Raw genomic sequence first — 27,064 nt, 5'->3', positions numbered from 1 at the left:
ATGGAAAATGCATGTCCAATGGTTATCTCTGTATTAGTATTAGAACATTAAAACACCTAGGTAGATCAGTGGTTATCTCTGTATTAGTATTATCTCTGTTTTACCCACATTAAAACACCTAGGTAGATCAGTGGTTATCTCTGTATTAGTATTATCTCTGTATTACCCACGTTAAAACACCTAGGTAGAGCAGTGGTTATCTCTGTATTAGTATTATCTCTGTATTAGTATTATCCACATTAAAACACCTAGGTAGATCAGTGGTTATCTCTGTATTAGTATTATCTCTGTGTTAGTATTATCCACATTAAAACACCTCGGTAGAGCAGTGGTTATCTCTGTATTAGTATTATCTCTGTATTACCCACGTTAAAACACCTAGGTAGATCAGTGGTTATCTCTGTATTACCAACATTAAAACACCTACGTTGAGTAGTGGTTATCTCTGTATTAGTATTATCTCTGTACTACCCACATTAAAACACCTAGGTAGAACAGTGGTTATCTCTGTATTAGTATTATCTCTGTATTACCAACAGTAAAACACCTAGGTAGAGCAGTGGTTATCTCTGTATTAGTATTATCTCTGTATTACCAACATTAAAACACCTAGGTAGAGCAGTGGTTATCTCTGTATTAGTATTATCTCTGTATTACCAACATTAAAACACCTAGGTAGGGCAGTGGTTATCTCTGTATTAGTATTATCTCTGTATTACCCACTTTAAAACACCTAGGTAGATCAGTGGTTATCTCTGTATTAGTATTATCTCTGTATTACCCACATTAAAACACCTAGGTAGATCAGTGGTTATCTCTGTATTAGTATTATCTCTGTTTTACCAACATTAAAACACCTAGGTAGAGCAGTGGTTATCTCTGTATTAGAATTATCTCTGTATTACCAACATTAAAACACCTAGGTAGAACAGTGGCTATCTCTGTATTAGTATTATCTCTGTATTACCAACATTAAAACACCTAGGTAGATCAGTGGTTATCTCTGTTTTACCAACATTAAAACAACTAGGTAGATCAGTGGTTATCTCTGTATTAGTATTATCTCTGTATTACCAACATTAAGACACCTAGGTAGATCAGTGGTTATCTCAGTATTAGTATTATCTCTGTATTACCAACATTAAAACACCTAGGTAGAACAGAGGACAGAGCATGTGGCTTTGCAACACACAGATGTTTCATCTCCACACTGGGATGATTTTAACAGTGCAACGCCACACAGGCCTCATGCCTCTCAGGTAGGAGGGTACCAGAAATAAATTAATAATAAACACTAAACTAATGAAGGAGCACACAGTCACCAACAATATATCCCTGGTGTCAATACTTTCAACTGGCTCAACTCGCTGTTACAGTACAGCACCACCTAATTATATTTATTAAGTACCCATCTGTCTTATGCAACCATAAAAACGTAACATAATACTATTTTGAGAGTCCCAGATTTATATTTACTATTTTACCTCTAGTCTATGAGACGAGGCTGCTCCTTGACCTACATTATGCATATGCAGGTCAAGAGGTGGGCTTTCCCTTCAGCATCTGCATGTGGCATAAGCTCACCCACCTCACAGCATGAATTTAAAATGGTTAACTTTGGCTGTGAGTGATGGGAAAAAATCAGACTCTAAGGCAATTACTTGAATAATTCAATAGATGTTTTGTTTACAAACTTGATGATAAAAAAAAATCACGTTTTTTTAAATGTGACTTCGCTATGGGGCTGTCAATGGGAATTGGGTTGTGTTTCAGCTGAACTGCAGTACCGAAAATGCCCTCAGCACAGTGGAAAGCATGCTTATAGACTGGAAGCCTGGCCCCTTGATCCGAAAAGGGTGTAATTGCAGACCGCAATTAGGGGCGTTCTCTGATATTGGGTGTTTCATGATAGCAAGTTTACACCAATTGATGCTCCCCAATTGTCCGTGGCCATTTCTTTAGCGTTGGGGATAGCAAAAATTACTTATGTAAAAATTATTTCATACTCCACATTTATGGGGGACCACAAGGGGTTCCAAAATTCTTGTCACAGGGGCCCCCCCAGAACCGCTTGTGTTGTAGCTAAGCCTAACCCTTAACCAAACCTTAATCTCAGTCTCCTAAACGCCACATTTATTATCATAACCTGCCACGTTAGTTATCCAAAACTACATGGTAAACAAATCCATAACCCTCACCCTTTTCCTAACCTTAACCTCAGTCACCTAACAGGCCACGGTAATTCACCTAACCTGCCACTTTAATTATCCTAACCTGCCACTTTCATGATCCTAACCTGCCACTTTCATGATCCTAACCTGCCACTTTAATTATCCTAACCTGCCACTTTCATGATCCTAACCTGCCACGTTAATGATCCTAACCTGCCACGTTAATTTTCCTAACCTGCCACTCTAATTATCCTAACCTGCCACTTTAATTATTCTAACCTGCCACTTTAATGATCCTAACCTGCCACGTTAATGATCCTAACCTGCCACGTTAATTTTCCTAACCTGCCTTTCCTATCAAGTTAAAGTGAAAGCCACCCAGTAAAATACTACTTGAGTAAAAGTCTAAAAGTATTTAGTTTAACATATACATAAGTATCAAAAGTAAATGTAATTGCTAAAATATACTTACGTATCAAAAGTAAAAGTATAAATCATTTCAACTTCATTATATTAAGCAAACCAGACAGCACTATTTTATTGTAGTTTAAATGTACGGATAGTCAGGGGCTCACACCAACTCTCAGGGTGGTTTACTAAATTCGCTCTGACTATATACTCTGATTTCAGAGCACTCTGGTCTGAGGCTGCCAGAGGGAAGAATAATTGATGAAAAACGAATGCTCAACATCTTTTAATAGGGCCGGTGTCAGTAAACGTCGGCAAAAAACGCGTCATTAAAGTGTTGCCTGTAGCACAGTTAAAGTCAGCAATGCTCTGGATAACATGAACACTGCCTAACCAGCTCTGCTAAGGCGAGTAAAATGGTCAGAGTTCTCTCATTTGTTCTGGAAGTAGCTAGCAAGCTAGCCAATGTTAACCAGTTAGCTTGGATGCTTGACTGCCGTTGTGAGGTCAGAAAGCTTGAATCAACCCTACTCCTCCGCCAGAACGTCCAGTGTGGTTCTGAACGCTCCGAGACCGATACGAACTGACAATCTGACAACGCTCTGAATTTACGAACGCCCAAGCGCACTCTGGCACTCCAGATTACATTTAAGATCTCACCCATAATTTACAAAGCATTTGTGTTTAGTGAGTCAGCCAGATCAGATGCAGTATGGATGACCAGTAGGGATGCGTGAATGGAACAATTTTCCTGTCCTGCTAATCATTCAAAATGTAACTAGTACTTTTGGGTGTCAGGTAAATGTATGGAGTAGAAAGTACAATATTTTCTTTAGGAATGTAGTGGAGTTAAAATGCAAGTTGTCAAAAATATACTTAAGTACTTTACGCCACTGATTGCAGGGAATACTGACTGAAGATGTTCTTCTCTACGAGGCCATGAGACTGTGTAGGGATGTGATTTGAATAGGACTGTGACTGAAGATGTTCCTCCCTACGAGGCTCATGAGACTGTGTAGGGATGTGATTTGAATAGGACTGTGACTGAAGATGTTCCTCCCTACGAGGCCATGAGACTGTGTAGTGATGTGATTTGAATAGCACTGTGACTGAAGATGTTCCTCCCTACGAGGCCCATGAGACTGTGTAGGGATGTGATTTGAATAGGACTGTGACTGAAGATGTTCCTCCCTATGAGGCCGTGAGACTGTGTAGGGATGTGATTTGAATAGGACTGTGACTGAAGATGTTCCTCCCTACAAGGCCCATAAGACTGTGTAGGGATGTGATTTGAATAGCACTGTGACTGAAGATGTTCTTGCCTATGAGGCCATGAGACTGTGTAGGGATGTGATTTGAATAGGACTGTGACTGAAGATGTTCCTCCCTACGAGGCCCATAAGACTGTGTAGGGATGTGATTTGAATAGCACTGTGACTGAAGATGTTCTTGCGTATGAGGCCATGAGACTGTGTAGGGATGTGATTTGAATAGGACTGTGACTGAAGTAGTGGGATGTTATTTATCTATTTTTGTATTTTGTTTTGATGTCGTTGTCCCCCCTCCCTTTATCCGCAATGGACATGTATTTCTTTCTACAGTTTACTAACCGTACAGTAGGTGGCGGCAGACAGTTTATATTTGTGTAAATGTCTGTATACCAGAGAAGAAGATGACGCTGTTGTATTGTCGTTGTGGGGAACAGGAAGTTCCGAGTATTTAACGACAGAACTGTGCTTGTATTTCGATAGGGGTGTGTCCGTTTCAAATGTATTATTGTAGGTATGTAATAGCACGTTTAAACTTTCTAATGTCGAAATAATATATAATATGCTGGGTAACAAATCCGTCAAGGTATTATCACGTTTGGTAAAGGTTTTAATTGTATGTGTTGTTTTGGGGTCAAACCAAGTGAGTGAAGAAGGTGATTAAAAACGATTTTACAAGTCACATAGCTAGACTTTGGGTTTGTCTGAACATAAATTTCATTTGATAAAGATTCCACTTATTTGAGTTCGTTTTTACATGTTCTTGGTTTTGTGTAAAATGTTTATGAGCTGGTAAATAGCCTCGTCCGAACCATCCTGATCTCGCGAGTTTACGTACACTGTTTCGTTAATGTAAACTCGCGAGATCAGGATGGTATGGAGGAGGCTAGTCAAATAGGCGGCTTCAACGGTTTCGGTCGTCTTTCTAGGAGTTTGCTCGTGGTGAAATGGCGACCTGAGGCTGTTTGATGGAATGTCAAAATAGAGGGAAGCTAACTGAAGTTATCCTTCACCATTTGGAGAGAGAGGCCAACTGCATGGAATGGCGTCGATTAATGCAGATGAATCAGAGCACGTGTCAAACTCATTCCATGGAGGACCAAGTGTCTGCGGGTTTTCTCTCCACCTTTGTACTTGATTAATGAATTAAGGTCACTAATTAGTAAGGAACTCCCCTCACCTGATTGTCTAGGTTTTAATTGAAAGGAAGATATTAAAACCAGTGGAGACTCGGCCCTCAATGGAATGAGTTTGACACCCCTGAAACAATGGAAATGGAGAGAGAGTTTGAGAAGCAACAGCTGTGCTGGAATGCGATCAATGTGGGGGACAGTTCTGATGATATGGAGCGGGAGGATGAGGGCCTAGAATGTGAATGGTCTGTAGTGGAAAGACATAGGAAGAACAGAGATAATGATACTGGAAGCAGTGGTGCATGTAGTATAGAAACTCTAAAGAGGCCCAAGGTAGGGAGCTATAGTAATCATGTGTCACAGTGGAAAGTTGGGATGGTGTTTGAGGAGACCACAGTGCCTCATTTACACCCTATCTGATTAACCAAGGCCATAAAGAGAGGTGAAGTTAAACTGGGCCGCATCCGTGTAAATAAGAACTTGTTCTGAACTAGCCTACCTGGTTAAATAAAGGTGAAATGAAAAATTGAAAATGGTAGATTGTTAATATCTTGTGCTAGTCAGGTTCAGCAAGGGAAGATACTTCTATCATAATGGGACGAAGCTCAGAAAATCATTATGGGACGAAGCTCAGAAGCCATGTTAAATTGAAAGGAGTAATCTCTGAGGTCCCAGTATCAATGTCCATGGATGATATTGTTAAAGAACATGTGAAGGGAGACAGAGTGGTTGAAGCCTAAAGGTTGATCAGTAGGAAAGAGGGTTAAAGAAGTGAAAGCTTATCAGTGCTGTTGAGGTTTGAGAAGGTTTTGTCTGGAAAAGTACAGAATAGGATTCCTTAGCTTCAATGTCAGAGAATTTGACCCAGCCTCATCAATCAACCAATCAAATGTATTTATAAAGCCCTTCTTACATCAGCTGATGTCACAAAGTGCTGTACAGAAACCCAGCCTAAAACCCCAAACAGCAAGCAATGCAGGTGTAGAAGCACATTGGCTAGGAAAAACTCCCTAGAAATGCCAGAATCTAGGAAGAAACCTTGAGAGGAACCAGGCTATGATGGGTGGCCAGTCCTCTTCTGGCTGTGCTGGGTGGAGATTATAACATAACATGGCCAAGATGTTCAAATGTTCATAGATGACCGGCAGGGTCAGATAATAATAATCACAGTGGTTGTCGAGGGTGCAACAGGTCAGCACCTCAGGAGTAAATGTCAGTTGGCTTTTCATAGCCGATCATTGAGAGTATCTCTACCGCTCCTGCTGTCTCTAGAGAGTTGAAAACAGCAGGTCTGGGACAGGTAGCACGTCCGGTGAACAGGTCAGGGTTCCATAGCGGAACAGTTGAAACTGGAGCAGCAACGGTGAATCATCAGTGTTTTTAAATACCAAAGAATGGGACATGTAGCTGTTGAGTGGAAAGATGTGCCAAGTGTGGTGGGGGAACATGATTACGGTGAATGTTGGAGCAATGTGACGGTTAAGTGTTGCAATTGTGCGGAGGACAGAGCAGCATTTGGTGGATGCCAGGTGCAGAGAGATGCTCAGAGATATAGAATCCGTCATGATGTATCATATGCAGAGACTGTAAGCAGCGGTTCTAGACCATTTCAACTGGGGGGTCCAAGCTGGGGCCTGTTGTACTGCTAGAGGGGCCAGTTACATTAGACGTTATTGTTGTCATATCGTTTTCTTCACTACATTAGCAGGCAAAAGACCATGTTCATAATAATTAGTGTTCCGCGTTGCCACTTTCTAATAATGGATGTAAAAAAAGAACGATAGCAACAATTTGTTATGTAAAAATTATTTCATACGCCACATTTAGAGGGGCCACAAGGGGGTCCAAAATTGTTGTCACAGGGGCAATTCCACTAATGGTAGTGTATGTATTGAATTTTTTTAACCTTTATTTAACTTCCTTAGCATACTGGTTATTGTCCGTAATTTCGGATGACTCACGTGCCCAAAGTAAACTGCCTGTAAACTGCCCAGAAGCTAGGATATGCATATACTTGATAGCATTGGATAGAAAACACTCTGAACTTTCTAAAACTGTTAAAATAATGTCTGTGAGTATAACAGAACTGATATGGCAGGCGAAAACCTGAGGGAAATCCATCCGGAATTACTTTTTGAGGTCACAGGTTTTTTCTGTGCTTGCCTATGGGATATACAAATAGATAGGACCCAGATTGCAGTTCCTATGGTTTTCCACTAGATGTCAAGTCTTTAGAAAGTGTTTCAGGCTTGTTTTTTGTAGTTTGTAGTATTTGTAGTTTTTCCAATGTGTCCCCCATTTAGAAAAGTAGTCATGTTGCGCGCATCAACGAGAGTGCGCTCTTCGTTATTTATCTTCGCTATTGAACACACTATTCTCCATCTTAAATATTTTTGTTTATTTATGTATTAGAATACCTGAGGATTAATTAGATACATCGTTTGACTTGTTTGGACGAACTTTACTGGTAACTTTTTGGATTCGTTTGTGTGCATGTTGAACGAGTGAATTACGGTATCAAGTGCGCCAACTAAACTGACATTTTTGGGATATAATGAAGGACATTATCGAAAACAAATGACTATTCGTTGTGTAGCTGGGACCCTTGGGATTGCAATCAGAGGAAGATCTTCAAAGGTAAGTGATTTATTTAATTGCTGTCTGTGATTTTGTGACGCCTGTGCTGGTTGAAAAAGTATATTGACGTGGGGCGCTGTCCTCAGATAATCGCATGGCATGCTTTCTCCGTAAAGCCTTTTTGAAATCTGACAACGCAGTTGGATTAACAAGGTTTTAAATGATGTAAGACAGTTGTATTTTCATGAATGTTTACTATTACGATTTTTGTATTTTGAATTTCGCGCTCTGTAATATCACCGGATGTTGTCGTAGGTGTCCCGCAAGCGTTTGGACATGCGCCCAAACAGGTTAACTAGGCAAGTCAGTTAAGAACAAATTCTTATTTTCAATGACGGCCTAGGAGCACTGGGTTAACTGCCTTATTCAGGGGAAGAATGACAGATGTTTACCTTGTCAGCTCGGGGATTCGATCTTGCAACCTTTCGGTTGCTCTAACCACTAGGCTACCTGTCACCCGGTATGGCCAGAAGAGGACTGGTCACCGCTCTGAGCCTGGTTCCTCTCTAGGTTTCTTCCTAGGTTCCTGCTTTCTAGGGAGTTTTTTTGTGGCCGCTGTGCTTCTACATCTGCATTGCTTGCTCTTTGGGGATTTTAGGCTGGGTTTCTGTTAAGCACTTTGTGACAACTACTGATGTAAAAAGGGCTTCATAAAATACATTTGATTGACATGTATATCACACCAACTGACTGGTTCTTCTGATGTTCACACAGGACACCATGTTGAGACATTCTCTACATCCAGAGAGCAACAGCAGGAAGATCACAGAGCTAAGAGGTCTTATCACTGCCCACATTGTGAAGAGATTTTCCCATTTCTATCAAAGCTAAAAATACACCTAAAAATACATACAGGAGAGAAGCCTTACTCCTGCTCTGATTGTGGAAAATGCTTCAAAACATCAACGGTGCTAAAACTTCATCAGAGAACACACACAGGAGAGAAGCCTTATTACTGCTCTGACTGTGAAAAACGTTTTAAAACATCAACTCAGCTAAACGTTCATCAGAAGACTCACACAGGAGAGAAGCCTTACGTCTGCTCTGACTGTGGAAAATGCTTCACAACATCAACTGATCTAAAAGTTCATCAGAGAACACACACAGGAGAGAAGCCTTTCTTCTGCCCTGACTGTGGAACTAGTTTCTCTCAGCTTTCCAACTTAAAATCACATGAACGTATACATACAGGGGAGAAGCCTTACTCCTGCTCTGACTGTGGAAAATGCTTCAAAACATCAACTGTGCTAACAGTTCATCAGAGAACACACACAGGAGAGAAGCCTTATTACTGCTCTGACTGTGTAAAATGCTTCACAACATCAGCTAAGCTAAAAGTTCATCAGAGAACACACACAGGAGAAAAGCCTTACTCCTGTTCTGACTGTGGTGTGAGTTTCTCTCGACTTGATACCTTAAAAAAACACCAACATATACATAAAGGAGAGAAGCCATTCTCCTGCTCTGCCTGTGTAAAATGCTTCAAAACAGCAACTGAGCTAATAGTTCATCAGAGAACACACACAGGGGAGAAGCCTTACGTCTGCTCTGACTGTGTAAAATGCTTCACAACATCAACTCATCTAAGAGTTCATCAGAGAACACACACAGGAGAGAAGCCTTATTACTGCTCTGACTGTGGAACTAGTTTCTCTCAACTTTCTCACTTAAAATCACATGAACGTATACATACAGGGGAGAAACCATACTCCTGCTCTGCCTGTGTAAAATGCTTCAAAACAGCAACTGAGCTAATAGTTCATCAGAGAACACACACAGGGGAGAAGCCTTACGTCTGCTCTGACTGTGTAAAATGCTTCACAACATCAACTCATCTAAGAGTTCATCAGAGAACACACACAGGAGAGAAGCCTTATTACTGCTCTGACTGTGGAACTAGTTTCTCTCAACTTTCCCACTTAAAATCACATGAACGTATACATACAGGGGAGAAACCATACTCCTGCTCTGCCTGTGTAAAATGCTTCAAAACAGCAACTGGGCTAAAAGTTCATCAGAGAACACACGCATGAGAGAAGCCTGCTTACGTCTGCTCTGACTTTTGGGTGAGTTTCTCTCACCTTAGCAACTTAACACACCAATGTATACACACAGGAGAGAAGCCTTAATCCTGCTCTGTGGAAGGGTGGGTGTGTTACTCAAACTTCTAGCCAAAGGTTGCGTGTTTGAACCTCATCAAGTATGACTTTAGCATTTTTGCTAATTAGCAACTTTGCAACTACTTACTACTTTCTAGCTATTCCTTAGCATGTTAGCTTAGCATGCAACTACTTAGTATGTTAGCTACCCTTTCCCCTAAAACCATTTAACCCCTCACCAAGCTAATGTTAGCAACAACAAATTGGAATTCGTAACATATCAGACATATTACAAGTTTGTAACATATTGTATGACTAACAATGTGTAAAATAACATACGAATTGTAATTCGTAACATACGATACGTCCTACAAGTCGTATTATACTGAACAACAATCTAGATACAACAATTTCAAAGATTTATAGTTCGTATAAGGAAATCAGTCAATTTAAATAAATGAGGCCCTAATCTATGGATTTCACATCCTGGGCAGGGGCTCAGCCATGGGTGGGACTTGGGAGGGCATAGGCCCTGCCAATCAGCATGAGTTTTTCCCCACAAAAGGTCTTTATTACACACAGAAATACTACTCAGCCCCCCTCAGACAATCCTGCAGGTGAAGAGGTCCTGGGCTGCCGTGGTCACATGTGATCTGAAGTTGTGAGGCCGGTTGGATGTAATGCCAAATTCTCTAAAAGGACGTTAGAGGTGGCTTATGGTAGAGATATAAATATTGAGTTCTCTGGCAACAGCTCTGGTGGACATTCCTCATCATGAGAATTGCACATTCCCTAAACTTGAGACATCTGTGACATTTTGTTGTGTGGCCTTTTATTGTCCCCAGCACAAGGTGCACCTGTGTAATGAGCATGCTGTTTTATCAGCTTCTTGATGTGCCACACCTGTCAGGTGGATGGATTATCTTGACAAAGGCTGAAATGCTCACTAACAGGGATATAAATAAATTTGGTAACAACATTTGAGAGAAATACCCTTTTTGTGCATATGGAACATTTCTGGATTGTTTTATTTCAGCTCACGAAACCAACACTTTACATGTTTCGTTTATATTTTAGTTCAGCTTATATTGGTAGGCCAATGCAATGTAACATACTAAATGGAATGGCACAGATGTTTTTGCAACATATATTACGTTTTGCTCTGAGACCAGGTTGTCCCTCTGCAGTGGGAATGAGCTAGTAGACACAAAAAAAAAATTACCTTTATTTACCTAGGCAAGTCAGTTAAGAATAAATTCTTATTTACAATGATGGCCTAGGAACAGTGGGGTTAACTGCCTTGTTCAGAGACAAAACAACAGATTTTTACCTTGTCAGCTCGGGGATTTGATCTAGCAACCTTTTGGTTACTGGTCCAACGCTCTAACCTCTAGGCTATCTTCCGCCCCTAACATGTATCAGATAGAGATGGTGTGATGATAACTTTTCACCACTAGTTTGGGGGATTGTTTTACAACTTAATTTAATGATACACAGCTTATGAAAGTAATACATGTGTTTATTAATTGTCTTTAAAACTAGATTAGTTATTTTAGTTACTGATCATGAATGTGTTTGGATAACTGCATTGAAGTAAACTTTATTGATCTGCCAATGAAAAATAAAGTTACATGAATATGTACTGGTCAACCTCTTCTTCTCTTTAGAATTCAGTTCTTCATATTAGATCTGACAGTATGAATGGTTCTTATGGTTGTATTCAGTTCTTCATATTAGATCTGACAGTATGAATGGTTCTTATGGTTGTATTCAGTTCTTCATATTAGATCTGACAGTATGAATGGTTCTTGTGGTTGTATTCAGTTCTTCATATTAGATCTGACAGTATGAATGGTTATTGTGGTTGTATTCAGTTCTTCATATTAGATCTGACAGTATGAATGGTTCTTATGGTTGTATTCAGTTCTTCATATTAGATCTGATTGTATGAATGGTTCTTATGGTTGTATTCAGTTCTTCATATTAGATCTGACAGTATGAATGGTTCTTATGGTTGTATTCAGTTCTTCATATTAGATCTGACAGTATGAATGGTTCTTATGGTTGTATTCAGTTCTTCATATTAGATCTGACAGTATGAATGGTTCTTATGGTTGTATTCAGTTCTTCATATTAGATCTGACAGTATGAATGGTTCTTATGGTTGTATTCAGTTCTTCATATTAGATCTGACAGTATGAATGGTTCTTATGGTTGTATTCAGTTCTTCATATTAGATCTGACAGTATGAATGGTTCTTATGGTTGTATTCAGTTCTTCATATTAGATCTGACAGTATGAATGGTTCTTATGGTTGTATTCAGTTCTTCATATTAGATCTGACAGTATGAATGGTTCTTATGGTTGTATTCAGTTCTTCATATTAGATCTGATTGTATGAATGGTTCTTATGGGCTGAGTGCCTGTAGTGTTTTTGTATGACTACAGTCAGGAGTTCTCTCTGACCCTGTGATGTCACCAGCACATTAAGTACATTCATCTTAACATAGCCAGGTGAGACAACCACATATCACAGTAAATACATTTCTCCTCAATTAGTCAGTGTTAGTAGGACAAGTGTCACATTATTATTGTTATTATTTGTATTATTATTATTATTTGTATTATTATTTGTATTATTTGTATTATTATTATTATTTGTATTATTAGTTGTATTATTATTATTATTAATTGTATTGTTATTATTATTATTTGTATTATTATTGTTTGTATTATTATTTGTATTATTATTATTATTATTGTTTGTATTTGTATTATTATTATTTGTATTATTATTATTTGTATTTTTTGGGGGAGGGATACTCTTTAAAAACGTAGGGTTTCAGACCTTTTCGGGCAGATGGGCAGGGACTCTGCTGTCCTAGCATCAGAGGGAAGCTGGTGCCACCATTGGGGTGCCAGGACAGAGAAGTGCTTTGACTGGGCTGAGAGGGAGCTTGACCTCCTGTAGCAGTGGGACGGCCATGAGACCAGAGGTGGCAGAACTGATTGCTCAGGTTGGGATATAGGGTTTGAGCATAGCCTGAAGGTAGAGATGGGGCAGTTCCTCTTACTGCACCGTAAGTAAACGCTATTGTCTTGTAGTGAATGTGAGCTTCGACTGGAAGCCAGTGGAATGTACGGAGGAGCAGGGTGACATGGGGGAACTTGGGAAGGTTAAACACCCAGACGGACTGCAGTGTTCAAGATAAGTTCAGTGGCGACCCATCATTCAGGGCAGGTGGGCCACCTGTTTTGAGCCCCACAGTTTTAGCGATAAAAAAGTGAGAGAAAAAAATGATCTGTTTGCAAACAATGTAAAAAAAACATATACAATTGAGTTATTAAAGCTGCATACATACGTGGTCTCTTTTTTGGTTTTCTTGAGTAAGGCAGCTCCAAAATGCAGGTGTTTCAGCCTAGTTCAGTACTTTTTGTGGAGGTGGGGCAAGCCAGCAGAAAATACGGAGCGTTGCGCCGTGATTGGCTCAGTGTTCTGTCATTCATGGGGACAATACTTCACTGCCAAGTCTAAGGGTAGAACTTGAAAATTCAAGCCCCTTGGGTGCTGCCATAGAGTTACATTCGAAGTGCCCATCCAAGAAGGCTCAAGGTCATTGTCCACAGATAAAATAACATCAAATCATGTGATATCTACAGTCACTTTGATTGGACTGATCATGTCAACATCATACTTTCAAAATCTGAGCTAGCAGTCATCATCATGAATCAAGTTGACAATCTACTGGCAAATCCTTTTTAATCTTTATCATATGAAGAGAAATTATAGATAAAATGTATCGGTGCTCATCAGCCATTGGACATAAACATTACACAACAAGTTGGAAATGTCAAATTCAACAATGTGTGGTTTGGAAAGAATCAGTGGCTAACTGCAAGCATTGCAAAGCAATCCTTAGCCTGCTATTCAGTGGAGTGGCTGTGTGGTCCCAAGTCTAAGATGAAGTGTCTCTTTTCCTAGTTTAAAATTGTAAACATTCAACATGGGCCATGCTGTCAATAGCTTGATTTGTGCCGCGCTCAAAACAATTTAACTCGGTACTGCAAAATCTGACTTGAGTAAGTTCAAGACAACTGGGAACTCGGGGGGGAAACAAGTAACGACTGAGAAAATACAGTTTGAACTTTCATCCAACTCAGAATTGTAAATTGGGAACTCAGGCCTCTTTCTACAGCTACGACCTGAAGATCACTGATGTCATCATTTTTTTTCCTGAGTTCCCAGTTGTCTTGAAAGCACCATAAATCCTGAGAATGCCAGACTTTGATGACAAAGTTTGATGACAAAATATGCCCACGAAGGACTGCCGCGCCACCTTCCTGTTCAAGTGAGCACAGCACAACAAGATGAGTCCAAAAATGTATTGGACTCACCTTGTTGTGCTGAACAAATAGTTATATTTGTGGGGCAGGAATTTGACAGCACAAGCGGGGAGCCCAGCCAACAGAGATTTGAGAAATGTTTTGGTACTCTTCTCTAGATCTGTGCCTCACCACAAACCTGTCTCGAAGCTCGACTGACAATTTCTTCAAACTCATTGCTTGGTTTTTGCTCTGACATGCACTGTCAACTGTGGGACCTTATATAGACAGGTGTGTGCTTTTCCAATCATTTGAATTTACCACATGTGGACTCCAGTCAAGTTGTAGAAACATCTCAAGGATAATCAATGGAAACAGGATGTACTTGAGCTCAATTTCAAGTCTCAGAGCAAAGGGTTTGAATACTTACCAAATAAGGTATTCATTTTTATAAATTTGCTAAGATTTCTAAAAAACGGTTTTCGGTTTACCATTGTGGGGTATTGTGTTTATATTGACGAGGTAAAAAATGCATTTAATACATTTTCAAATAAGGCTGCAACGTAACAAAATGTGGAAAAAGTCAAGGGGTCTTATATTAATGCCCTGTTTATGCTTCAAACTACAGATGTAAGGTTCTGAAGTGATAAACACAATGGCATAATGGAAAATGCATGTCCAATGGTTATCTCTGTATTAGTATTACCAATATTAAAACACCTAGGTAGATCAGTGGTTATCTCTGTATTAGAATTATCTCTGTATTAGTATTATCCACATTAAAACACCTAGGTAGAGCAGTGGTTATCTCTGTATTAGTATTATCTCTGTATTACCCACATTAAAACACCTAGGTAGATCAGTGGTTATCTCTGTATTTGAATTATCTCTGTATTAGTATTATCCACATTAAAACACCTAGGTAGAGCAGTGGTTATCTCTGTATTAGTATTATCTCTGTATTACCAACATTAAAACACCTAGATAGATCAGTGGTTATCTCTGTATTAGTATTATCTCTGTATTACCAACATTAATACACCTAGGTAGATCAGTGGTTATCTCTGTATTAGTATTATCTCTGTTTTACCAACATTAAAACACCTAGGTAGAGCAGTGGTTATCTCTGTATTAGTATTATCTCTGTATTACCAACATTAAAACACCTAGATAGATCAGTGGTTATCTCTGTATTAGTATTATCTCTGTATTACCAACATTAATACACCTAGGTAGATCAGTGGTTATCTCTGTATTAGTATTATCTCTGTTTTACCAACATTAAAACACCTAGGTAGAGCAGTGGTTATCTCTGTATTAGTATTATCTCTGTATTACCAACATTAAAACACCTAGGTAGAACAGTGGTTATCTCTGTATTAGTATTATCTCTGTATTACCAACATTAAAACACCTAGGTAGAACAGTGGTTATCTCTGTATTAGTATTATCTCTGTTTTACCAACATTAAAACACCTAGGTAGAATAGTGGTTATCTCTGTATTAGTATTATCTCTGTATTACCAACATTAAAACACCTCGGTAGATCAGTGGTTATCTCTGTATTAGTATTATCTCTGTATTACCAACATTAAAACACCTAGGTAGAACAGTGGTTATCTCTGTATTAGTATTATCTCTGTATTACCCACATTAAAACACCTCGGTAGAACAGTGGTTATCTCTGTATTAGTATTATCTCTGTATTACCAACATTAAAACACCTAGGTAGAACAGTGGTTATCTCTGTATTAGTATTATCTCTGTATTACCCACATTAAAACACCTCGGTAGAACAGTGGTTATCTCTGTATTAGTATTATCTCTGTATTACCAACATTAAAACACCTAGGTAGAACAGTGGTTATCTCTGTATTAGTATTATCTCTGTATTACCAACATTAAAACACCTAGGTAGAACAGTGGTTATCTCTGTATTAGTATTATCTCTGTATTACCCACATTAAAACACCTCGGTAGAGCAGTGGTTATCTCTGTATTAGTATTATCTCTGTATTACCAACATTAAAACACCTCGGTAGAACAGTGGTTATCTCTGTATTAGTATTATCTCTGTATTACCCACATTAAAACACCTCGGTAGAACAGTGGTTATCTCTGTATTAGTATTATCTCTGTATTACCAACATTAAAACACCTAGGTAGAGCAGTGGTTATCTCTGTATTAGTATTATCTCTGTATTACCAACATTAAAACACCTCGGTAGAACAGTGGTTATCTCTGTATTAGTATTATCTCTGTATACCAACATTAAAACACCTAGGTAGATCAGTGGTTATCTCTGTATTAGTATTATCTCTTATACCAACATTAAAACACCTAGGTAGAACAGTGGTTATCTCTGTATTAGTATTATCTCTGTATTACCCACATTAAAACACCTAGGTAGAACAGTGGTTATCTCTGTATTAGTATTATCTGTGTATTACCAACATTAAAACACCTAGGTAGAACAGTGGTTATCTCTGTATTAGTATTATCTCTGTATTACCAACATTAAGACACCTAGGTAGATCAGTGGTTATCTCTGTATTAGTATTATCTCTGTATTACCAACATTAAAACACCTAGGTAGAACAGAGGACAGAGCATGTGGCTTTGCAACACACAGATGTTTCATCTCCACACTGGGATGATTTTAACAGTGCAACGCCACACAGGCCTCATGCCTCTCAGGTAGGAGGGTACCAGAAATAAATTAATAATAAACACTAAACTAATGAAGGAGCACACATTCACCAACGATATATCCCTGGTGTCAATACTTTCAACTGGCTCAGCTCACTGTTACAGTACAGCACCACCTAATTATATTTATTAAGTAACCATCTGTCTTATGTAACCATAAAAACATAACATAATACTATTTTGAGAGTCCCAGATTTATATTTACTATTTTACCTCTAGTCTATGAGACGAGGCTGCTCCTTGACCTACATTATGCACATGCAGGTCAAGAGGTGTGTTTTCCCTTCAGCATCTGCATGTGGCATAAGCTCACCCACCTCACAGCATGAATCTAAAATGGTTAATAACTTTGGCTGTGAGTGATGGGGGAAAAAAATCAGACTCTAAGGCAATTACTTGAATAATTCAATAGATGTTTTGTTTACAAACTTGATGATAAAAAAAAAATCACGTTTTTTTAAATGTGACTTAGTTATGGGGCCGTCAATGGGAATTGGGTCGTGCTTCAGCTGAACTGCAGTACCGAAAATGCACTCAGCACAGTGGAAAGCATGCTTATAGACTGGAAGCCTGGCCCCTTGATCCGAGAAGTGTGTAATTGCAGACCGCAATTAGGGGCGTTCTCTGATATTGGGTGTTTCATGAAAGCAAGTTTACACCAATTGATGCTCCCCATTGGTCCGTGGCCGTTTCTTTAGCGTTGGGGATAGCAAAAATTACTTATGTAAAAATTATTTCATACTCCACATTTAGGGGGGCCATAAGGGGGTCCGAAATTCTTATCACAGGGGCCCCCCCAGAACCGCTAGTGTTGTAGCTAAGCCTAACCCTTATCCAAACCTTAATCTCAGTCTCCTAAATGCCACATTTATTATCATAACCTGCCACGTTAGTTATCCAAACCTACATGGTAAACAAATCCCTAACCCTCACCCTTTTCCTAACCTTAACCTCAGCAACCTAACCGGCCACGCTAATTCACCTAACCTGCCACTTTAATGATCCTAACCTGCCACTTTCATGATCCTAACCTGCCACTTTAATGATCCTAACCTGCCACTATAATTATCCTAACCTGCCACTTTAATGATCCTAACCTGCCACTTTAATTATCCTAACCTGCCACTTTAATTATCCTAACCTGCCACTTTAATGATCCTAACCTGCCACTTTAATGATCCAAACCTGCCACTTTAATTATCCTAACCTGCCACTTTAATGATCCTAGCCTGCCACTTTAATTATCCTAACCTGCCACTTAAATTATCCTAACCTGCGGAATTAACATTGGAAGCATTGCAGGCAGGGGTGGAAAAAGTACCCAATTGTCATACTTGAGTAAAAGTAAATATACTTGAGTCCTTTCTTATCAAGTTAAAGTGAAAGCCACCCAGTAAAATACTACTTGAGTAAAAGTCTAAAAGTATTTAGTTTAACATATACATAAGTATCAAAAGTAAATGTAATGGCTAAAATATACTTACGTATCAAAAGTAAAAGTATAAATCATTTCAACTTCATTGTATTAAGCAAACCAGACAGCACTATTTTATTGTAGTTTAAATGCAGGGGCTCACACCAACTCTCAGGGTGGTTTACTAAATTCGCTCTGACTATATACTCTGATTTCAGAGCACTCTGGTCTGAGGCTGCCAGAGGGAAGAATAATTGATGAAAAACGAATGCTCAACATCCTTTAATAGGGCCGGTGTCAGTAAACGTCGGCAAAAAACGCGTAATTAAATTGTTGCCTGTAGCACAGTTAAAGTCACCAATGCTCTGGATAACATGAACACAGCCTAACCAGCTCTGCTAAGGCGAGTAAAATGGTCAGAGTTCTCTCATTTGTTCTGGAAGTAGCTAGCAAGCTAGCCAATGTTAACCAGTTAGCTTGGATGCTTGACTGCCGTTGTGAGGTCAGAAAGCTTGAATCAACCCTACTCCTCCGCCAGAACGTCCAGTGTGGTTCTGAACGCTCCGAGACCGATACGAACTGACAATCTGACAACGATCTGAATTTACGAACGCCCAAGCGCACTCTGGCACTCCAGATTACATTTAAGATCACACCCATAATTTACAAAGCATTTGTGTTTAGTGAGTCAGCCAGATCAGATGCAGTATGGATGACCAGTAGGGATGCGTGAATGGAACCATTTTCCTGTCCTGCTAATCATTCAAAATGTAACTAGTACTTTTGGGTGTCAGGTAAATGTATGGAGTAGAAAGTACAATATTTTCTTTAGGAATGTAGTGGAGTTAAAGTACAAGTTGTCAAAAATATACTTAAGTACTTTACGCCACTGATTGCAGGGAATACTGACTGAAGATGTTCCACCCTACGAGGCCATGAGACTGTGTAGGGATGTGATTTGAATAGCACTGTGACTGAAGATGTTCCTCCCTACGAGGCCATGAGACTGTGTAGGGATGTGATTTGAATAGCACTGTGACTGAAGATGTTCCTCCCTACGAGGCCCATGTGACTGTGTAGGGATGTGATTTGAATAGGACTGTGACTGAAGATGTTCCTCCCAACGAGGCTCATGAGACTGTGTAGGGATGTGATTTGAATAGGACTGTGACTGAAGATGTTCCTCCCTACGAGGCCATGACACTGTGTAGGGATGTGATTTGAATAGGACTGTGACTGAAGATGTTCCTCCCTACGAGGCCCATGAGACTGTGTAGGGATGTGATTTGAATAGGACTGTGACTGAAGATGTTCCTCCCTATGAGGCCATGAGACTGTGTAGGGATGTGATTTGAATAGGACTGTGACTGAAGTAGTGGGATGTTATTTATCTATTTTTGTATTTTGTTTTGATGTCGTTGTCCCCCCTCCCTTTATCCGCAATGGACATGTATTTCTTTCTACAGTTTACTAACCGTACAGTAGGTGGCGGCAGACACGTTATATTTGTGTAAATGTCTGTATACCAGAGAAGAAGATGACGCTGTTGTATTGTCGTTGTGGGGAACAGGAAGTTCCGAGTATTTAACGACAGAACTGTGCTTGTATTTCGATAGGGGTGTGTCCGTTTCAAATGTATTATTGTAGGTATGTAATAGCACGTTTAAACTTTCTAATGTCGAAATAATATATAATATGCTGGGTAACAAATCCGTCAAGGTATTATCACGTTTGGTAAAGGTTTTAATTGTATGTGTTGTTTTGGGGTCAAACCAAGTGAGTGAAGAAGGTGATTAAAAACGATTTTACAAGTCACATAGCTAGACTTTGGGTTTGTCTGAACATAAATTTCATTTGATAAAGATTCCACTTATTTGAGTTCGTTTTTACATGTTCTTGGTTTTGTGTAAAATGTTTATGAGCTGGTAAATAGCCTAGCCCGAACCATCCTGATCTCGCGAGTTTACGTACACTGTTCCGTTAATGTAAGCTCGCGAGATCAGGATGGTATGGAGGAGACTAGTCAAATGGCGGCTTCAACGGTTTCGGTCGTCTTTCTAGGAGTTTGCTCGTGGTGAAATGGCGACATGAGGCTGTGTGATGGAGTGTCAAAGTAGAGGGAAGCTAACTGAAGTTATCCTTCACCATTTGGAGAGAGAGGCCAACTGCATGGAATGGCGTCGATTAATGCAGATGAATCAGAGCACGTGTCAAACTCATTCCATGGAGGACCAAGTGTCTGCGGGTTTTCTCTCCACCTTTGTACTTGATTAATGAATTAAGTACACTAATTAGAAAGGAACTCCCCTCACCTGATTGTCTAGGTTTTAATTGAAAGGACAAAATAAAACCAGTGGAGACTCGGCCCTCAATGGAATGAGTTTGACACCCCTGAAACAATGGAAATGGAGAGAGAGTTTGAGAAGCAACAGCTGTGCTGGAATGCGATCAATGTGGGGAACAGTTCTGATGATATGGAGCGGGAGGATGAGGGCCTAGAATGTGAATGGTCTGTAGTGGAAAGACATAGGAAGAACAGAGATAATGATACTGGAAGCAGTGGCGCATGTAGTATAGAAACTCTAAAGAGGCCCAAGGTAGGGAGCTATAGTAATAATGTGTCACAGTGGAAAGTTGGGATGGTGTTTGAGGAGACCACAGGGCCTCATTTACACCCTATCTGATTAACCAAGGCCATAAAGAGAGCCTAAGTTAAACTGGGCCGCATCCGTGTAAATGAGAACTTGTTCTGAACTAGCCTACCTGGTTAAATAAAGGTGAAATGAAAAATTTAAAATGGTAGATTGTTAATATCTTGTGCTAGTCAGGTTCAGCAAGGGAAGATACTTCTATCATAATGGGACGAAGCTCAGAAAATCATTATGGGACGAAGCTCAGAAGCCATGTTAAATTGAAAGGAGTAATCTCCGAGGTCCCAGTATCAATGTCCATGGATGATCTTGTTAAAGAACATGTGAAGGGAGACAGAGTGGTTGAAGCCTAAAGGTTGATCAGTAGGAAAGAGGGTTAAAGAAGTGAAAGCTTATCAGTGCTGTTGAGGTTTGAGAAGGTTTTGTCTGGAAAAGTACAGAATAGGATTCCTTAGCTTCAATGTCAGAGAATTTGACCCAGCCTCATCAATCAACCAATCAAATGTATTTATAAAGCCCTTCTTACATCAGCTGATGTCACAAATTGCTGTACAGAAACCCAGCCTAAAACCCCAAACAGCAAGCAATGCAGGTGTAGAAGCACATTGGCTAGGAAAAACTCCCTAGAAATGCCAGAATCTAGGAAGAAACCTTGAGAGGAACCAGGCTATGATGGGTGGCCAGTCCTCTTCTGGCTGTGCTGGGTGGAGATTATAACATAACATGGCCAAGATGTTCAAATGTTCATAGATGACCGGCAGGGTCAGATAATAATAATCACAGTGGTTGTCGAGGGTGCAACAGGTCAGCACCTCAGGAGTAAATGTCAGTTGGCTTTTCATAGCCGATCATTCAGAGTATCTCTACCGCTCCTGCTGTCTCTAGAGAGTTGAAAACAGCAGGTCTGGGACAGGTAGCACGTCCGGTGAACAGGTCAGGGTTCCATAGCAGAACAGTTGAAACTGGAGCAGCAACGGTGAATCATCAGTGTTTTTAAATACCAAAGAATGGGACATGTAGCTGTTGAGTGGAAAGATGTGCCAAGTGTGGTGGGGAACATGATTACGGTGAATGTTGGAGCAATGTGACGGTTAAGTGTTGCAATTGTGCTGAGGACACAGAGCAGCATTTGGTGGATGCCAGGTGCAGAGAGATGCTCAGAGATATAGAATCCGTCATGATGTATCATATGCAGAGACTGTAAGCAGCGGTTCTAGACCATTTCAACTGGGGGGTCCAAGCTGGGGCCTGTTGTACTGCTAGAGGGGCCAGTTACATTAGACGTTATTGTTAGCAGGCAAAAGACCATGTTCATAATAATTAGTGTTCCGCGTTGCCACTGTCTAATAACGGATGTAAAAAAAGAACGATAGGAACAATTTGTTATGTAAAAATTATTTCATACGCCACATTTAGAGGGGCCACAAGGGGGTCCAAAATTGTTGTCACAGGGGCAATCCCCCCCCCCAAAAAAAAACCGCTAGTGGCTGTAAGACAGACTGGTGGAACTACAGGGCAGACTGATGGAGCTTCCATGGTTGGTCCTGTAGTAAGAGGACCTACTGTCAGACTGATGGAGCTTCCATGGTTGGTCCCATAGTAAGAGGACCTACTGTCAGACTGATGGAGCTTCCATGGTTGGTCCCGTAGTAAGAGGACCTACTGTCAGACTGATGGAACTTCCATAGTTGGTCCCGTAGTAAGAGGACCTACTGTCATACTGATGGAGCTTCCATGGCTGGTCCCGTAGTAAGAGGACCTACTGTCAGACTGATGGAGCTTCCATGGTTGGTCCCGTAGTAAGAGGACCTACTGTCAGACTGATGGAGCTTCCATGGTTGGTCCTGTAGTAAGAGAACCTACTGTCAGACTGATGGAGCTTCCATGGCTGGTCCTGTAGTAAGAGGACCTACTGTCAGACTGATGGAGCTTACATGGTTGGTCCTGTAGTAAGAGGACCTTCTGTCAGAACTGGTCTTCCTACTAGTCCTGACATGCTTTCGAGGCCTGTTCAGAAATCTTGCGCCCATAAATGCGCTGTGACAAAGGATACTTTTATATTGAATAAAATGTACTTCATAGCTTTCATTGGTAAGGTTATCAACATCTTGGATTGTGTAAAGCAGAAATACCAGGTTTAAAGTTATCTTGTAAACTTCAGCAGAGTTGTTGGTGGTAACAGATGTTACTGTTGGCATGGTTTTTGATAAACTGGATAACCTAATGGTGGATTGTCTCAGCATGATATAAACCCCAATGTTTGCAAACACAGAAAGCGATCTATTGATAAAGTTTATTGGGGGGTGTGTGAGGGTTTTTGGGGAAGGGGGGTGTGGTAGAAGTTAATAGGGATTTCTTAGTTTATTTTATTAGTACAGAATTAGACAGACATGGACCTTAAATGTTGGTTTGCGGACCTCCATGATACCATAGGAGGTCTGCATCAACGGACTTCAGTGCAGGTAGTGCCTCATCAGAGAGAGAACATTTCAGTTGCACTACAGTTTTGAAGCTAAATGTAATGATTATCAGTTTTATACATGTGTACTAATATTCAGACACATTCAGTTGTTTCTATATTTATCTATAGTTCAGGGTTTTCACATGGGGCTTAAAGTAAATAAATATTAGTGCCTGAAAAAGTCCTTGAATTTGACTTGCCACTGTACGACCCCTGATAATTCTTACTATGGTGTGAATGGGAAATACAATTGGTTTTTGTGAGTGAAGTAATACAGTGAAGACAAGGTTATTCAGGAAAATAGTACATAGTGCTGCCTACAACATACTGCAAACTTGTACTAAATGTTTTTTGAGTCATTTATGTGAGTTGAGGAAATCTACTATAGGTTAAGTGCACTTATGTTGTGCAATTTAAAATGTGTACTTTGTTTCTGTGAGTGAATGTTTTGTCAAGGATTAGCTACCTGATCTACTGAAATGAGTTAATTCAACAAGAAAAAAGAGAATATATTTTTACAGGATAAAGTGCCAGAACTGTCGAGACAATATCTTTTGTGTCCGTTTGTCTTTATTACTACAGGCTGACTCGGATTAAGTCTGAGGCCGGTAACATCAACAGTGAGGACAAACCCAGCCTGCCTCTCTCCTTCCACACTGAGTCCAAACCTACAGTCACTGGGTCCTGATTGTGACAGTGGAGCCCAGTTTGCACTGCAGGATCCAGAGATGGCATCAGTGAAGCTGGAAGACTGCAGTCAAACACTGGAGCTGAATGTCAACATTAAAGATGAAGAAGAGGAGGAGAAGATTAGGACAACTGTTAATCATGGTAAACAGCTGGTTCTATCTATAAGTTATCTTCATAAATTAGACCTCCATAAGTTATGACCCAGTCTATTGCTAGGTTGAATTCTGTAATTCTGACATCACACATCCCTGAACAACTCAAGACTTCACAGCGAAGCAACATTTTTTTAAACTTGTAACGCCTGCCTATGCCCACACATTGTCTCAAGAACGTTGGAAATGTTTAATACCCTCGATCACCAAGTTAGGCATACCTCATTTCAAAATAGGCCATGACATCATCACTGTCAATATTGAATTATAATTCTTCACGTTTTACCAGTGAAATGACCAAGCTGCGTCTGCATGCCAATCGTTTGATCTCAATCAATTTCATGGGAATATGCATTTAAATCTTCTTAAATTACTCTTTGGTGAGCAAATTAGAGCAGATGGTGTTAAATTATATAGACTTCCTGTATTTTGTTTTAATCAAAGCACATTCTGCCTAATGGCGCGCGCTGTTGAGTTTGGGACGATTCAGCAAACCATCCTAAAACCTCGTAAGAAATTAGGTGTTTTTGTTGTAACAGTAATGTTATGCTATAATATTCGGTTATGTGGACTACTAATTAATCATTAGGTGATCGTCCAAGACATTGATCTAACTTTACTAAACAAACACCATTGTGGCAGCTCATCGCTCCTTCAGCACTACACCCCTGCAGTCTGCTGCACCGAACTAGCGATTGATGCTCACCTAGCCTACACTTTTGCCTTGCGCAACATTTGGTGACGCAGAAACGAGAGAACGTGTTTGGCTGTTTTTATGAAAATCTGGGAATATTTGGCCAAGGAAACATTTCTGGTTGGTCTCAAGGAATGTCACACAGGGAGACTTTTTAAAACGGGATTGAATGAAGTAGCAGCTAATGCTCATGGAGATTCTTACAATTATTATTATTAACCTTTATTTAACTAGGCAAGTCAGTTAATAAGAACAATTCCTACTAACAATGACGGCCTACACCGGCCAAACCCGGCGACACTTGGCCAATTGTGCGCCGGCCTGTGGGACTCCCAATCACGACCAGTTGTGATACAGCCTGGAATCTAACCAGGGTGTCTGTAGTGACGCCTCTAGCACTGAGATGCAGTGCCTTAGACCGCTGCGCCACTTGGGAGCTCATAAGTTTGATGAAATTCCTTTATATTTCAGTCTAATAGGGCTATTTACTTCCTTTCACCAGCTTCTTGTATGTATATTGTACATAAATATAAACACAACATGCAACAATTTCAACTATTTTTTTGAGTTATAGTTCATATAAGTGGCGGCAGGTAGCCTAGTGGTTAGAGCATTGGGCCAGTAACCGAAAGGTTGCTGGATCGGATCCCTGAGCTGACAAGGTAAAAATCTGTCGTTCTGCCCCTGAACAAGGCAGTTAACCCACTGTTACCTGGTAGGCTGTCATTGTTAGTAAGAATTGTTCTTTACTGACTTGGCTAGTTATTAAATAAAGGTAAATGTAATTTAAAAACATCAGTCAATTGAAATGAATTAGGCCCTAACCTGCAGATTTCACATGACTGGGCAGGGATGCAGCAATGGTGGGCCTTGGAAGGCCCACCCACTTGGCAGCCAGACCCACCTCAGGTCCTGGGCTGACGTTGTTACACGTAGTCTACGATTGTGAGGCCGGTTGGACGTACAGCCAAATACTCTAATACGACGTTGGAGGCAGTTTATGGTCGAGGAATTAACATTAAATTCTCTGGCAACAGCTCTGGTCGACATTCCTGTAGTCAGCATGCCAATTGCACACTCCCTCAACTTGAGACATCTGTGGTGTTGTGTTGTGTGACAAAACTGTACATTTTAAAGTGTCCTTTTATTGTCCCCAGCACAAGGTGCGACTGTGTAATGATTATGCCGTCAGGTGGATGGATTATCTTGGCAAAGGAGAAATGCTCACTAACAGGGATTGTAGACATATTTGTTCACACAATTTGATATGCTTTTTGTGTATGTAGGAACATTTCAGAGATTTTTTTATTTCAGCTCATGAAACATGGGACCAACATTTTACATATTGCATTTATATTTATATGAGAAATATGATATAGGCCTACGTCTCGTTTTTCGCTGCACAGAATATCAGATCTCAACAACGATTGGAGAAGTGTTGAACATAACCAGTAGATTACCACATCCTGATGATTTATATCTGATAAATATATGTTTAATATTTTTATATATGAAGTTGTAGAAACATCTCAAGGATGATCAATGGAAACAGGATGCACCTGAGCTCAATTCAAAAGTTTGGGGTCACTTAACACCAGTCTCAACGTCAAAAGTGAAGAGACTACTCCGGGATGCTGGCCTTCTAGGCAGAGTTGCAAAGGCCAGTTTTATTGCTTCTTTAATGAGCACCCCAGTTTTCAGCTGTGCTAACATAATTGCAAAATGGTTTTCTAATGATCAATTAGCCTTTTAAAATGATGAACTTGGATTAGCTAACACAACATGCCATTGGATCACAGGAGTGATGGTTGCTGATAATGGGCCTCTGTTCTCCTCAGTAGATATTCCATAAAAAATCTGCCATTTCCAGCTACAATAGTCATTTACAACATTAACAATGTCTACACTGTATTTCTGATCAATTTGATGTTATTTTAATGCACACATTTTTTTATTTTCTTTCAAAAACAAGGACATTTCTAAGTGACCCTAAACTTTTGAACAGTAGTGTATATTTAATATTTTTTATATATCAAGTTGTAGAAACATCTCAAGGATGGTCAATGGAAACAGGATGCATCTGAACTCAATTTTGAGTCTCTCGTTTTTCAGTTTTTTTTTATTTTTTATAAATTAGCAAAAATTTCTAAACCTGTTTTCACTTTGTCATTATGGGGTATTGTGTGTAGATTGCTGAGGATATTTTTTTATTTAATTTTAGAATAAGGCTGTAACATAACAAAATGTGGGAAA

At 39.8% G+C, this 27,064-nt stretch overlaps 2 protein-coding genes across 2 annotated transcripts in view; both read left to right on the top strand.

The window, feature by feature from the left end:
- Positions 1-27,064, top strand: part of LOC106594300 (gastrula zinc finger protein XlCGF26.1-like) — a 96,516-nt gene that overhangs the window by 61,007 nt on the left and 8,445 nt on the right. The window lies entirely within an intron of this gene.
- LOC123728307 (zinc finger protein 501-like) lies at positions 5,116-11,358 on the top strand. Its single transcript, XM_045700345.1, has 2 exons — positions 5,116-5,225; positions 8,336-11,358. Exons 1-2 carry the CDS (start codon positions 5,116-5,118, stop codon positions 9,648-9,650), a joined length of 1,425 nt encoding a protein of 474 aa, XP_045556301.1. The 3' UTR covers positions 9,651-11,358.

Source organism: Salmo salar, chromosome ssa17, assembly GCF_905237065.1.
Source record: "Salmo salar chromosome ssa17, Ssal_v3.1, whole genome shotgun sequence".
Lineage (NCBI taxonomy): Eukaryota > Metazoa > Chordata > Actinopteri > Salmoniformes > Salmonidae > Salmo > Salmo salar.
The sequence above is the reverse complement of the archived record's forward strand: the minus strand, read 5'-3'. Positions and strand labels throughout refer to the sequence as shown.

Bases quoted from the DNA above. Each gene is read 5' to 3' on its own strand.
- LOC123728307 (XM_045700345.1), top strand. From the start codon at position 5,116: ATGGAAATGGAGAGAGAGTTTGAGAAGCAACAGCTGTGCTGGAATGCG. The intron at 5,226-8,335 runs GTCTGTAGTGGA...TCACACAGGACA, and splicing joins GAGGGCCTAGAATGTGAATG to CCATGTTGAGACATTCTCTA.